Source organism: Rousettus aegyptiacus, unplaced genomic scaffold, assembly GCF_014176215.1.
Source record: "Rousettus aegyptiacus isolate mRouAeg1 unplaced genomic scaffold, mRouAeg1.p scaffold_m13_p_5, whole genome shotgun sequence".
Taxonomy (NCBI): domain Eukaryota; kingdom Metazoa; phylum Chordata; class Mammalia; order Chiroptera; family Pteropodidae; genus Rousettus; species Rousettus aegyptiacus.
In genome coordinates this window covers 13,058,108-13,072,265 of record NW_023416308.1, presented here as the reverse complement: position 1 = coordinate 13,072,265, position 14,158 = coordinate 13,058,108, and the positions used below count along the sequence as shown (strand labels likewise).

At 54.2% G+C, this 14,158-nt stretch overlaps 1 protein-coding gene across 4 annotated transcripts in view; it reads right to left on the bottom strand.

Annotated features, from left to right (window-relative positions):
- Positions 1–14,158, bottom strand: part of PPIL2 (peptidylprolyl isomerase like 2) — a 28,987-nt gene that overhangs the window by 2,861 nt on the left and 11,968 nt on the right. Inside the window, exons 8-21 of one of the 4 annotated variants that reach the window (XM_036220589.1) lie at positions 13,317–13,406; positions 12,322–12,397; positions 11,427–11,587; positions 10,226–10,301; positions 9,531–9,637; positions 9,017–9,106; positions 8,676–8,709; positions 7,983–8,100; positions 3,629–3,685; positions 2,858–2,930; positions 2,687–2,749; positions 2,453–2,592; positions 2,074–2,196; positions 1,193–1,305 (exon numbers count right to left, since the gene is read on the bottom strand). In XM_036220589.1, coding sequence (XP_036076482.1) covers positions 2,100–2,196; positions 2,453–2,592; positions 2,687–2,749; positions 2,858–2,930; positions 3,629–3,685; positions 7,983–8,100; positions 8,676–8,709; positions 9,017–9,106; positions 9,531–9,637; positions 10,226–10,301; positions 11,427–11,587; positions 12,322–12,397; positions 13,317–13,406 — 1,182 coding nt within the window. In that variant the 3' untranslated portion in view covers positions 1,193–1,305; positions 2,074–2,099. Of the gene's footprint in view, positions 1–1,192; positions 1,306–1,344; positions 2,197–2,452; positions 2,593–2,686; positions 2,750–2,857; positions 2,931–3,628; positions 3,686–7,982; positions 8,101–8,675; positions 8,710–9,016; positions 9,107–9,530; positions 9,638–10,225; positions 10,302–11,426; positions 11,588–12,321; positions 12,398–13,316; positions 13,407–14,158 lie in introns of those variants that run through there. The other 3 variants (XM_036220588.1, XM_036220590.1, XM_036220587.1) reach the window with 3 other exon arrangements.

The window sequence follows — 14,158 nt, the reverse complement described above, 5'->3', positions numbered from 1 at the left end:
ATATCTGGAAAACTGTGACTTAAGCTACAAACAACCTATGGAAATGTAAACCCTCATTTGTCAAAGGCTCTGGACCAGCCTTTCCTCCCGCAGCTCCATGGGGGCTGCAGCCTGGGCCAGCCCAAAGTTTCGCCCAGTGGAGCAGGACCGCCAAGCCCGAGCACACAAGCCTCTCTCGGCCTCCCTGTGTCCAGCCCTTGGTCATCTGTGTCTGTGTGAGGTTTAAAAATAAAGCTTCCATGTCTGATGTCTCTTTTTCAGTAGCACACCTGTCTCGGGCACTGTCCAGACGCTGAGGGGTGAGGCCCTGGCGCCCTGCAGTTCCCACTGGGAGCAAAGGGGTCCAGGGTCTCCTCTCCCTAGGCGGCTTCAGTCCTGTGCTGTCATACACGGCCCCCACTGCAGAAGCAACCTCTGGAGCACCGGCCACCGGGCTCCCCATCTGTCTGAGGCCTGTGAGTATGGCCTGAGGAAAGCCTACCTGTGCAGGTAGGGGACTGTGGCTAAGCCACACTCACACTCACCTCCACACTCCCAAGAAGCTCAGGAGCCCTTGGTATGTTGTACTCACCTCCCCAGGGCCTTCAACACCCCCCTACCCACCCCACCCAACTCAGCTTTCACCCCTGATAGAGTGTGGATGCAAAGGGCGAATAAGCCTTTCACAATGAGTTCTCAGATAGCTGTAGCTGGGAGGAAGGCATGAAGTGGTTGTGCAGAAGTGAAAGACCAGGGCCTGGCTAAAGGTGCAGAGGGGCTAGGAAGTCCCTCTGTAAAGCTCAGGTCCCTGGCTAACAGTCATAGGCAAGGGGTACAGACCTTGTTCTCAGCAGAGTGGAAAGCCAGCGATTGGCCTGAAGCAAGATTACAATGGGCCGGTAAGCTCTGGGAAGGTGACGTGGCATCTCTGTGGGCATACAGGAGGGGCAGGGACAGAGGCAGATTACAGACAAAGGGCTTGGGCCTGGGGTTCAGTATCAGAAGGGAAAATAAGAGCCAAAATACATTCCAGAAGAGACTGATGGAATTGAGGTTTTGGGTGAGGAGGGAAAGAAAAAAAAAAGGATGGAGCTGAGTGAGAATTTCAGTTTGCCGACCGGGAGGGGCTGGTGGCCTGTGCCAACCTCAGGACCACAGGCACTGAGAGAGGGTGTGAGGGGTGGGCAGTAACCCTTTCAGAGCCCCCGGGCTGGAGGAGATGGAGGTCGTGGGAGGAGGCAGCTGTCCCCACGCTTCTGCAAAGGCACTTCAGGAAAGCTGAGGTAGTGGTGTTAAGGTTGAGAATGGAAGCCGAGCTGGCATGGGCTGCAGAATGAATGGAAAACAAGGACAAGCAGGCAAGAGTAAGTTTTCAGACATTTATAGAAAAATAGGGATCTTTTAGGAATGCTGGTGCGGCTGGCCCGAAAGACCGCTAAGAGCTGGGGCTGAGGGTAGTGTCTGAGCACAAGGGTGGGGAGAAGGGGGGCACGCCAGCTCGCCGGGGCCTTTCTGCACGTCCCATCAGGAGAGCAGGAGCCAGCTGGCTTCAGGTGAACCACACGCATGTGGTCTCATCACCATCCTGAGAAAGAGAGGTAGGCAGTCCTGGGGTGGAACCCAGATCCAGGCTGGCCAGAGCAGGCATGCAGTGGGCATGGCTGTGATCGCCCATGGTCCTTGATGGGTAGGCTGGATTCAGTGAACCCAAGCAAAATGCAGCAGAAAAGGTTTTTGGAAATAAAGGTTCTTATCTAGTAGTCCAGGGTCCTCAAACCCCTGAGGTCTGTCAAAACCTAACCTTGAGGCCCTACCCCAGGCCTCCAGATAGGAAGGTCTGGGGTCTGATAATCTAAACAAGATCCCCCCCCGTGCCTGGTGGTCCAAGACATGGGCTCTGGCTGAGCCCAGGCCTGGGAATGGGGTCAGGCCACTCTACCGGGTGAGGGATAAGGAGGCCCATGGGCTACTGGGGCCAGGCAGGAGGATCCAGGTAACAGGCAAGAGCTTCACTTAGTCACAGCCCAAAGGGCAGGCGTTATGAGGGCAGAAAATTCAGAGGCGTAGACACAAGTCCCAGCCCGGCATCCCTACCAGTGTCCAGAGCAGCAGGCCTGCTGCTACCATGAGCTGAAGTCCCCAAAACCTCGGCTTGGCTTTTTCTTGGCCACGGGGACGGCTGCACTGGTTGATGGTTCTTCCTCTGCTACACGTTTCCTGGGAAGAAGAGCCAGGCTCCAGCTGCCATGGGGTACCAGGAACCCAAGCTGGGAGCCATGTGTGTGTACACGTGGCCCCTCACCCCAATCCCCAATGACTTCAGCCTGCACTGAGCCCCCTCCCCCAGCACATGCTCACTGCTCAACCCTGGTGCCTGCTGCTTCCCCTCGCCACTAGCAGGCTCCAACCTGTGGGCGTCCTTAAGCGCATGGGGCATGCCATGGAAAAGGATGCCAGCCCCCACCCCACTTACGTGGCTGCCGGGTTGATGTACTTGCCCACCCCCTGGCGGTATGTTGGGGGGCCCTGGCTCCCTGACTTGGGTTGGCTTTTCTTCACTGTGCTCTCGGGGGCCACCACCTCAAGCTGCGTCTTCTTCCGCTCCTCAGCAATCTGCGGTGGAGCAGAGCAGTGCTGTCCCACAGCCCCCGGAGCTGCATGGGCCTCCCCCAAGCCCCTTCCCAGGTGGTAGCCGCACCCTCCTCACCTGAGCATCGGCCTCCTCATAGGGGTCCACAAACACCGTGGTAGAGTCGATGCGAATCTCCTCCTACAGCAGCAGGGCAGGCGAGTGAGCAAGGCGGCAGAGGCAGCAGGTCCCCCACATCCCCCACCCAGTGCCAAGCCTGAAGAGCAGCCCGTGTTCTGGGGCGCAAACCTTAGGACGGTCGGTTTTGGGGTCACTCTCCACATTCTCCATGGCTGTCAGTGTGTCAAAGCCCCCCACGACCCTGTAGCAGAGAGACGAGGGGCACCTCTGAATGTGCCCAGGCCAAGGCACCCCAAAGGCCAAGTCCCCACGGCACGCCAGGAAGCAGGGCTGAGAATAGGCCCAGGCTGCGGGCCCAGGAAGGCCCCACACAGGGTGCGAGGGCAAAGGACACAGACAGACGGGAGACAGAAAGACCGCAGGACTGGGCAGGACTCAGGGCCAGGAGCGGAGGGGCCCAAGGCGATTCTAGCCAGCTGCCTGGCTCTCAGTACAGTTTTATGGGAACACAGTGCACCCACTGCCCCCACACTGTCTCTGGCGCTACAAGCTGAGGAGTGTAATAGAGACCATGAGGCTACAAAGCTGGAAATACCACCTGGGCCTTCACAAGAAAAGTCTGCTGACCCCTGGACGAGAGGATAAAGAGAAAGACGAGAGGTGGCCTAGACGCGTGATTCGGGACCATGCAAAGGAGAGCCCGAGAGGTAGCCTCTGGGCAGAGCAGCCACCAGGTGGGGCTGGAGTTGGCCTCCCCTCCTTAGCCAAGTCCACCACCCAACAGGGAAGCCCCAAGTCCCCGCTTCTGCACAGCCACGACTATGGTAGGGACAGTCATGAGGGCAGAGTAGGCCTGGGGAAAAGGCAGTGAGAGGCCCCAGCTGGAGAAGGAGCCCACGCTCGCCAACACCCCAGACCTCACGCAGCAGGTTCTCTTACCGCCCGAAGATGGTGTGCTTCTTGTCGAGGTAAGCGCAGGAGCGAAAGGTGATAAAGCTGGGGAGGAGGACAGGAAGGTCAGGAAGAGCATAAGAGCTCACCGGCCTGGCCTGCCTTGGCCCCCAAGGCCACAAACCCACATGCACACCCCCCACCCCAAGCCTGCTCTGGGAAACTGCTCGCTCATGTCTGGTCCCCCATGCCCTGCCCGTCCAGGGCAGGCTGTCAGCCAAAGCCGCCCAGGGGATCCAGGCCTCTGGCCCCCAGGAGAAGGCCTGGGGCACGGCCACTGCTAACTTCCTGTCAGGCAGACACTGTGTCAAGCCTTGAGGCACAGGCTGCTCTGGAGTGGGCACAAGTGGAAGACAAGTAACCATACCATCGAGAGACTGACTAAAATACCAAGGACTCTGAACACGTGAAAGGAGGCAGGGACACCCGGGCAGGAACACCGACCTAGAGAGTTTTCACTTCTGATTTGGTACAAAAAGGTGTAATTAAAATCCCTGACTGCACTAATGTGTGGATGGTTAGGGGTGACGAGCGATCTTGTCTGGGAGGGAGGCAGAGATCTTAACTAGTAACTTCAGACTTTAAGTAGATGTACTTAAGGCCAAAAGTGAAACGTCTAACTTCCAATCCAGAACAAAGAGGAAAGGAGGAAACAAAAAATATTTTAAAAGGGTACTCAGAAAGCACAAATTAAGGTAATAGCAGTATACTGACTGGAAAGTTAAGTATGCATAAGATTGTCAGGTTGAATTAAACCAAAATCTAGATGTGTGCCATTAAAAAGATGTCAGCCCGAAAACTTTAAGAATCTGAAAGGCTAAAAAGGATCAAGAAGATAGGAGATGAAGGCAAAAAGCGTTCGGGGTCAGTGACCATGCATGAAGCCATTTCCCAGGCGTAGGGAGGGCAGCCCTGCTGTGACAGTGCAATATCTCCCATACCCTGACAACCCACAGCCAGTGAGGGATGGGGGGCTCTACCCCTGAGCTTTATTGACATGCACCAACCACCACGTTCATCCAGAGACAGCTCTCCTCCTGAGCCCGCCAGGTCCCACCAGATGAGGTCAGTGGACAAGTCTCCACAGCCATTAAAACCTGCAACTGTGCAGACCAAGCAGGTCTGTGTTGCTAATTTCTAACACAGAAAATAAAATAGTCCTGAAAAAAAGGCAAGAAATAGAAAAATAATAAAAGAAAACAAAACATGACAGAAAGTTAAATGTCTAAAATTAGTTCTTTGAACTTATTAGAAATAGAAACTACCAAGGACCAGCAAGTAGTGGGAAGGGAAACGCGCACCTTCTCCGTGTACAGGCTCAGACGTCCTTAGTGGCGGAGAGTAAGACATGAAAGAAAGGAGAGAGAGAGAAAATAAACCAGGAAGAAGTTGAAGATGGAAACAAAATAATCGGAAAGTAAAGAGAGACGAGCCCTTCATAAACCACTAAGGAAAAAAGGAGCATAGATATGTTCAGAGATAAGAAAGGAAATGTGAACACAGAGATGAGATGCCAGGGACACAAGTTTGGAAATCAGAGAAGGATGAATTAAATAATGGCAAAACAGAAAGTGCCCAGCTGGCTCATGAAATAGAACTTGACTAAAGGATGAGCCTGAATGATATGCAATCTGCCCTCGACCAGCTAACTTAACAAGCGGCTGACTCCAGCATAAGTTAAACTACCCCAGGCCATAAAGTCACAGCTGGCTCACAGTACAAGGGCTGCACCCTGCTCACACCCAGTCCTAACCAGACCAGACCGGGCTGCCATGTGGAGAGAGAGGCACACAGTCGAAAACAGTATCCAGTGGAAAACCTCAGCATAGCAAGAACCAGCCTGGGTTTACTCCAGGACAAAACAATGACAGAAAGGCTGATCAACCCAGTGGTCACATCCACAAATTCTAAGAGGAAAAGAAAATCATATGACTGTAGTAATGAATGCTTAAGAGAAAAGCATCTGGAAATTCCGCAACCTCTCCTAGAAAAGTTGGCCCAATGACAAATTTAATCAGATGGCAAAACAACACATCACTTAGCAGGACGCCCACGTCCTCTCTCACAGGCCTGACAGAGAGGTAACTGGTGTTCACGCCAGAAAAGCAGAGGATACCACTTTGTGCTAACAGATGTGAATATCTAGAGAACCCAAAGCACGCTTCATAGGAACTATTTGAATTATAGGAGGATTTGATAAAGTGGCTAAATATAAATAAGTGTTCTCTACATGAGTAATAGAATCGGAAGAAAATTCCATTTACAAAATATCTCAAGTTATAAAATCCTTAAGGAGTAAGTTTATCTGGGAAGGCAGGGGACCCATGTGAAGAAAATTATACAGTCACACTCAAAGACAAAAAACATATCTACAGGGAAAGCCAAGCCAAATTCTTAGATGGACGACATCATACATCTATTCTTCCAAAATAGACATTACATCATTCCAGTTAGACTCCAAACAGAATTTTCAAAGCTCCATAGTGCTTAAAGTTCATATTAGAGAATAAATAACTAAGTAAAGCCAAAAAATAATGTGAAAACAGTAAGAGTGGACCCACACAACTTCCTACAGAGAGAGCCAATATAATCAAACAGGTGTAATATTGGAGCAGGAATAACAAACAGCAGTGAACAGAATAAAGTCCAGAATAAGATACTGATTTACACAGAAATATAATATACGAGTGAAGAGGAAAGGAGCCAGGAGGAAGCCAGGAGCCTCTCGTGGAGCATGTGAGGACACCTCCTCTGGAGGGCGCTCTCAGCAGTACGGCTCTTGTTAAGGACGTACAGGTTTATGGAAAAATCACCTGGAACTAGTCACTTCTAAGCTAGGGAACCACGGGCGTATAAAAGGGCAGTGTTCCATCTTGTGGGGGCTCCCCATGGGAGAGGCCTGACTCCCAAGTGGTCCCAGCCCCTTCCTGCTCCACCTGTGCCTGTGAGGCCCAGCCCAACCAGTCACACTTGACAGGTAAGACCTTGGACAGGTAATCTCACTCCGCGTTAGTCAACGGCAAGGCTGCAAATCAACTGGGAAAAGGAGGAATTTGAGTGATGCTAGCATAATAGAAGGAAATAGAAAGGCTTTGTTCACATTTGTATACAAATATAATGTATAAATATGTAATACAAAAATAAAACCTTCCCACCTCCACAAAATTAAAGCCTTCCAAAAATTCCAGGAGACCTCACATACAATCGAGGTGGGGAAGTCACCTTTAAGTGCAATGAAATCTAGAGAGATACATACTGGAATATGTATTTTAGAATTTTCTGTGGTATTGTTCCAATCAAATAAAAATATCTGGAAAAAATATTTGGAATACAGGTGACTTGTCTAAAGAGCTCTTAGCAAGAAAGACACAAACCACCCAACAAAAAGTGAGCAAAGATTACAGAGTTCACAAAAGTACAAGTAGGAATTAAGGATTTTTAAAAACTGTATATAACGAAACTTAGATGAAATCATAAAGCTCCTAGAGAAGAATGACTAGGGCTGACTGAGAAACAGCTCCAACTAGATGGAACCCAAATTCCTTCAATCCAGATGGTTCTGTAGGTGAATCCTAAGAAAGTCCCCACTGCAAACCACCCTCGCTGGCCTCTATCACCAGCCTCCACATTGCGATCTCCCCTGCCCTGTCCTGGTCCACCGCCTGCAGGCTCCTTTGGAAAATACTCTCATCTCGCAGCCTCACAGACACCCCTCCGCCTCTGCCAGATTGGGTCCAGCCGCTCCTCTCCCCACACTTGCTCCTGGTGGGCCTCTCCCCCTCCCCCTTTACACCCAGACATGGCACCGCCCACATCTGTACTTCCAGCTTCTCCACACCCACTAACACCAAGTTGGGTGTGGCATTAATTGTCCAAGGCAGAATCCTCAACCCCTCACCAAGTCCTCCCATTTCCAAATGCACTACATCTAAAGATTGCTCAAGCCAGTCCTCGATTCCGGCTCCTCCTGTGCAGCTACCCCTCCCTGCCTCTCCCCAGTCCGGGCACCCGTGCCCACACTCACATCTGCTTTCTGTGGCACCTTTTCCAGGAGGCCTTTCTGGATCTCCTGGGAACTCTCAACATCTACTCTTTCACAGGCACGTGCCCCATGGCGCAATGCCACCTGCTGACTTGCTCTGAGCGTAGGTGCACACGCCTGCACTCGGGCAGGTCTGGGCCGTGTAGTGTGAGTGTGTGAATCCGCCATCACCCCAGGGGGTGCTGCACACCTGGACTGGATTCAGGTGGAGCACGAACTTCAGGGCAAGGATGAGGGCGAACCTGCAGAGCCTGCAGGGCTTCCTCCCTAGGGCCAGCCTGTAGCCACCTGGCAACTCACAACTGAGACTTGTTGGTGTTGGGCCCCGAGTTGGCCATGCTGAGGATGCCTCGGCCTGTGTGTGAGAGGTTGGGCCGGAACTCATCTTTGAAGGGTTTTCCCCAGTACGACTCCCCACCTGGAAGAGAAAGGAGCACGGCTGGCAGCAAGAATGACTCGGTCCTAACCGACTGCAGCCAGCAGGACACAGCTCAGCTCCAGAAATCTGTGCCGAGTCCCAAGGGGCACTGGGCACTGCTGGGGTGTTGTCTTGGTCAGAAGCACCTTGGAGGGCAGCCCTGACCTTGAGAGACCCTCATCACCAGCCCTCAGGCCCCTCAGAGCCCCTGAGGATAGGGAGTGAAGGGTAAAGGCCACACATTACTCAGACCACACAGGTAAGGTTGTGGGCCCGGGCTCAAGCAGCTAGACGTCTGAGGTGGGGCAAAACCTCCCTGTGTACTCCCAGCAGCCTCCCTTGGTCTACTGACAAAGATGGGTGCCCCAGAGGCCTGTGGGAGGATGCCCCATCTATCATTGTGCCTTACAATGAGCTCAAAACGAGAAAACGGACACGCCTGTGGTCGAACAGCTCATTGGTGGCTGGTCTGTTGAATTCCACGTCTGGAGCTTGGCATGGCCCTCACCCACCTACCCACTCGCAGCCAACAGGGCAGCCAAAGCTGCCCAGGGAGCCCCAGCACCAGTATGTACCTGTGCCTGTGCCAGTAGGGTCACCGCCCTGGATCTGCAAGAACAAAAGCCAGTAAGCAAGGCATGCCCCGTGACCCCACAGCTCTGCTCAGCCCTCACAGCACGTCTGCCACGCACTGCCCAGTGACAGAAGCAATTCCCCAACTGCCAGATGGGCTCAAGGGGTTCTGAGGACAGAGGCCCTCCCAGGCCACCTTTCTATATAAGCCCCGTGCGACTGAGCCGGGGACTAAAGACATGAGCCTTGGTGGTCTCTGCCCCTGAGGAGAAGGGGCTCCCCGCTACGACAGGAGTCACCTCCAGGACTGACCTGGCCCTTAGTGCTGACCCACATCACTCACCACAAAGTTCCTGATGGATCTGTGGAAGATAGTGCCGTCATAATACTGCTTCTTGCAGAGCTTGATGAAGTTTTCACAGGTTCTTGGTGTCTGCAAAATAGTCCAGATACTTCTGTGAGGCATGTAAGCCAATGGGAGAGCCACAAATGCCACCTGAGCGCTGATTATGCAAGAGGAGGGTCAGCTGCCCAGCCTGGACACAGTGAGGGAGGACCCATGACCCTAAACAACAGGACACTTGCAGCCACCAAGCCCCAGAGCTACGAGGTACTTGAGCAGAGTGGCAGGGGGAGCCCAAGCCCTTGTGTGCCGCGTGTGTCCCCCGTGCCCAGCCTCAGGCCAAGGGAGCTGATGTATGGCCAACAAGGTCCACCACATGGACCTCAGGGAAGGAAGTGGCGACACGACGCCCAGAAGACAGAATTTTCTACTATGAGCACATCCGAAGTGCAGTTCATGTTCAGGACCCCGGAAACAACCCCAAGCAGGGCGAGGAGACGGCCGCCACACCCACCATGTCGCAGTGCAGCTCCAGGTTAAGGTCGCCCCTGTTGGTGTGCAGCCGCACGTAGCCTTTCTTCTTCACAAACTGGTAGCGCAGCACGTCCTCGTCAATGGCGGCTGCAAGCAGAGGCCCAAGCTATGTGCCTGCCCCAACATGGGGGCAGCCGTACTGCATGCCAGGCACAAAAGCCTGGAACACAGCCCAGCTCCAGGGAGAGCCAAAGGGCCTGCCTGGCTGAGCACAGGAGCATGGGGCAAGGAAGGGGCTCAGCAGTTAAGAGGGGGATGCTGGAAAAGCCTAGACCCAGGGTGGGAGGGGAAAGAGGAAGGGTGTGGAGCAGAGGGTCAAGGGCTCAGGGAATGGGGGGTCTGATGAGTCAAAAACACAAAAGGCAGCTTTAGGGGAGGGCTAAGGAGCCGGTGGGTAGCCTGGGCAGAGGCCAAGATGAAAGGGCCTTAGCAGGCAGGACACAGCAGGAGGAAGGCCTCTGCCCCGGGCCTAGCGCTCACTACAGCCTCCCCCATCCCATACACAAACAGTTTCAAAAGGGCCTGTTCCCCTCAACCACCACCATAGCTCCAGAGCTGCGTGAGAGACCACAAAGCCAGGACATGACGGAGCGATGAGGAGGAGGCAGAGAGGCAGGGCACCCTTTCCCAGCCGCTACTGAGCAGCACCGCTGGTGGGGGAGCAAAGGCAGCTACCTGCTTCGTGTGTGGTCTCTGGAACCATGGCCGTGGAGGTAAAGGAGGCGCTAACCTTCCCGGTGGAATAGTGAGCCTGCCAAGAAAACCACATCGGCACATCAGTGGTGCCCTAGGAGACCAGCGGGCCTGGGACACGGAAGCCATCTGTCCCCAGTGCTCAGGCCCTCCTGGGCACCTCTCCTCCAGGAAAGAGTCCCTGGCCACCACCCACAGATACCACTAGGAACCTCCCAGGGGAAAGGACAGTCAGGCCCTCATTGGCCTCTCTAAGGGCCCAAGGAGCAAGGGACTCCAGTTCCTTTTAAAAAGTTTTAAGTTTCTACAATAAACACATATTTTAATCAGGAAAACATAAGCCCCAATATTTTTTTATCCTAGGCAGAGAGAAAAACTAAAAGGAGGGATTTCTCCCCATAAGTAGGACGCATAGCAAAATGCGAAGAGCTACTTACTATGTTAGAGGAGTGGGATTATGAACGACAAACTTTTTCTTACTTTTGCAAATTTTCCTCAATACTTCTTTAAGGAGGGAGCCCCACCCCACCCCCCTCATCCCCACAGCCCCAGGTCACTAGGCCCTGCCTGAAAAGGGGGAAAAGCAGCTTTAGAAACCAACAGGCCAGGGAGTCATCACTGCCAACTGAGGGCCTTGGGGCCAGCTACTGGGTGCTTTGGGAAGTGAATGTGACTGGCCAGGACGGGCAGGTACCGAGCATCCCCCAGCAGCACTTGTTCCCTGCCCTCAGCACCACGACACCCCTAAAATGCCCTGGCCATCTCTCCCTGGGTTTTCTCTGGGCACCAAGTAACCAACTCTGTAGGTGAGTGACTCTGTATCTCAAGGGACATTCCCTCCCTGCCACCTACAGACCCAAATGCCTCAGGCTACTGTGTCACGTGGTCCCACCAAAGCCAGCAGGCAGCTGTCCGCCCAGTGTGTCTGATCCAGGCTGCCCAGCTTGGGCCAGAGTACAATGCAGACCCTCTATGGCTGGGGGCCACCTTCCCTGTGTGGCCCCCAGCACACCCATATGTCACCCCCAGCCTCCTCAGTGCAACTGTCCTCTGGGCCTCCAGGGACACCTCAGCTCTGGGGGTCCCAGCTGCCTCCCTTCCAAATGTATCCCAGAACCACTCCAAGGGGCTGTCGCGGGCAGAGTGGTTGAGCTGGCAGCTGCGTGGCCCTCTGTCTACTCACGGCATTCAGCTTGTCCACCTTCTTCTTCTCTGGGACTTTCATGGTGGCTGCCAGGACTTCATCCCCTTTGAACTCCTTGTAGAGCTCCTGCAGCGTCTCTCGGGTCTCAGTGTTTGTATTTTTCAAATAATAAGATGGATCTTGTTTGGCCTTTTCTTCATCTACAAAACAGCATGGTGGCCCTGAGCTGCTGAACCCCAGGAATTGTCCCCAGATGTGTGTGATGGAGACAAGAGGCCAAGGCCGGCTGCAATAGCAGAAGCCCTAGGATCAGGACACAGACCAAGCCTCCATCACAGTGAAACCTTAGTAGTCGCTACAAACTCAAGGAGGCACGTGTGGAGGGAGAGAGTGAGGGAACGGCCCCAAAGGGGAGGAGTTTACCTGCCATGGCTCCCACTGGAGTCAGCTTCATTATCTGTTCCTCACCCAGCCTTGGCCCCAACAACGCTCAGAAATAGCCCTGCACCACACGACCCCAGTGGTGGTGACAGGCTAGCTGAGCAGTACCCACACTCACCACTCTACCCCGCCTAACTGCCTGCCCCTGCAGTGGAAACAGATGATTTCTAAGGAGTGACAACAGGGTCCCATCCAGGCACTTGAGGGCCTTGGGCGAGGAACCAATTCTTGAGTGGAGAAGCAGAGGCCACGCCCCCTCACATGAGGCTGTGGGCACCAAAGCATGAAGGCCCAGCTCCCACCACATCAGGCAGGTGTGGGCCAGGGTGGTCCTGCCAACCTCAGCATAGGGCGTAAAAATGAGCTCAGGAAATTCCAAGCCTGTCTAGGCCTGAGCAAGACTCTGGCCCCAGGAAGGTAGGGCCTTCGCACAGGGAGCACTGACCTATTTCCTCCAACACCTCGCACCCGGACCAGCCCTGACTGTACGTACCTGGGTCTGTCATTTTCATGTTGTTCTTAACATGAAAGAAGTTGGAGACGTTGAATTTGTCCAAATTGGTGGGGTCCTGTAGCAAAAAGAACACACATAGCTGGGTGAGCCGAGCATTACAGCTGGGTCCTGGGCTGTGGCCATGTGGCTGCCGCAGGAGGCAGAGGATGAGCTGGTGGCACGAGGGTCCTTGGCCAGGAGGGGAGGCCTGCGGCTGCTCGGAGGCCGGGGGGCCAAACAGGAAACAGGGGCACAAATGACCAGCTGCTCACCGAACTGCATCTGCTTCTCTCACACAAAGCTGACAAGCATCCCTTGCTGCCAGGCAGCCACAGGATAGATGGAGTCTTCTTGAGGGGACGTGGGCAGACGTGAGGCACCCACCTCCAGGCCTCCCACACACCGCCCCGCACTCCTTCAGCCTGACTGCGAGACACAGACCCCACAGTGCTCGGGCCCGAGGACAGCAAGTCCACCCCTTTGGAGGGACTGTGTACTAACCTCCAATTAGGATGGGACAAACCACAGAAGAGAATAGCCCTATCGAGGTTACTCCCAGATTTTCTAAGTCCATGTTTTTCATTAACGCGCCCAGGGTTCTGATACCTACAGGGGTGCCCTGTGCCTAGTGCTGGGCTGTGGAACACACACCAGCCTCTGCTCTCAGGGGGGCAAGAGAGCCAGGCCTACAAAGGGGCCACTTGTACATCAAGATGGTGCCAGAAGCAGAGATGAGGAGCCCTGACAAAGTAGGCACAGGCACTGAAGGGGCACGTGTGAGAGACAGAGTGAGGAAGTGGCTCATCCGAAAGCCCACGTGACCGAGCACAGGGAGGGCAGGAGGTGGGGCACTGCCAGCAGCAGCTAGGGAACCGCAACCAGGCAGGTGGCAAAGAGGAGGCCACTGAGCCTGGGTGGAGAGGTAAGGTTGTGAGAACCATGCCAAGGTTCTCAGGGTGGTCCCCCCAAAAACAACAGTGGGAAGGGACACTCACCTGGAGAGTGATGATGTCCTGCCGAGAAAAGGGCTCATCAGTCAGCAGGTCTCGAAAGTTCTTGGCCTTGATATTTAGCTGTTCCACGGCCTGCCCAGATGACAGTACCATTCCAGGAGTGAGGAAAAGGAAAAGGAAAAGAAAAAGGGAAAGGGAAAGGAAAAGGAAAAGAAAAAGGAAAAGGAAAAGGAAAAGGAAAAGGAAAATGATGGGACAGCCATGTACACACGATGAGCTCACAACAATGGCCCGGTCACTGAGGGTAGAACTTGCTGAGCCACAAAGAATCCAATTCAGCCCTCCGGGCAAGGCTCCTCGCAGGACACACTCCTAACACACGTCTTACACGTCAGAGAACAGGCTCAACGCAGCTGCCCACTTCTGCCAGCCCCCTAGCCCATGCATGCTCCAGGCAAGCAGTCACACCCAGAGCACCTAGGGCAGCACTAGAGCCTGCCACCCATGGCCCTGGACAGGCACGAAAGCAGCTTAGGGAGGGATTCCCCCAAATGTGGCACCCACGCCCCTGCTGTCCATACCCTCCGCCAACATGCCCAGAACAGGAGCACTGCTGTGAAAACCGGCGCCTCCTCTCCCCCACACCCACCCACCAGCCTGCATCCACTCCTCCTGGGGACTCTGTCAGGAACTGGGGGGCTCAGCACCCCCCTCGAAGCCCTGAGGCCTGCCCTCAGAGCACGGGTTCCCTCCTACAGCTGGGGCAGTAGGAGTTTTTGCTAATGATGACAGTGAGGAGGACCCCTGGGGACAAAAGAACTGCTTGGGTTTCAGGTCTGGAGGCTGCAGGAAGGCTCCGCCTTTTCTGGACTATGCTGGTGGCT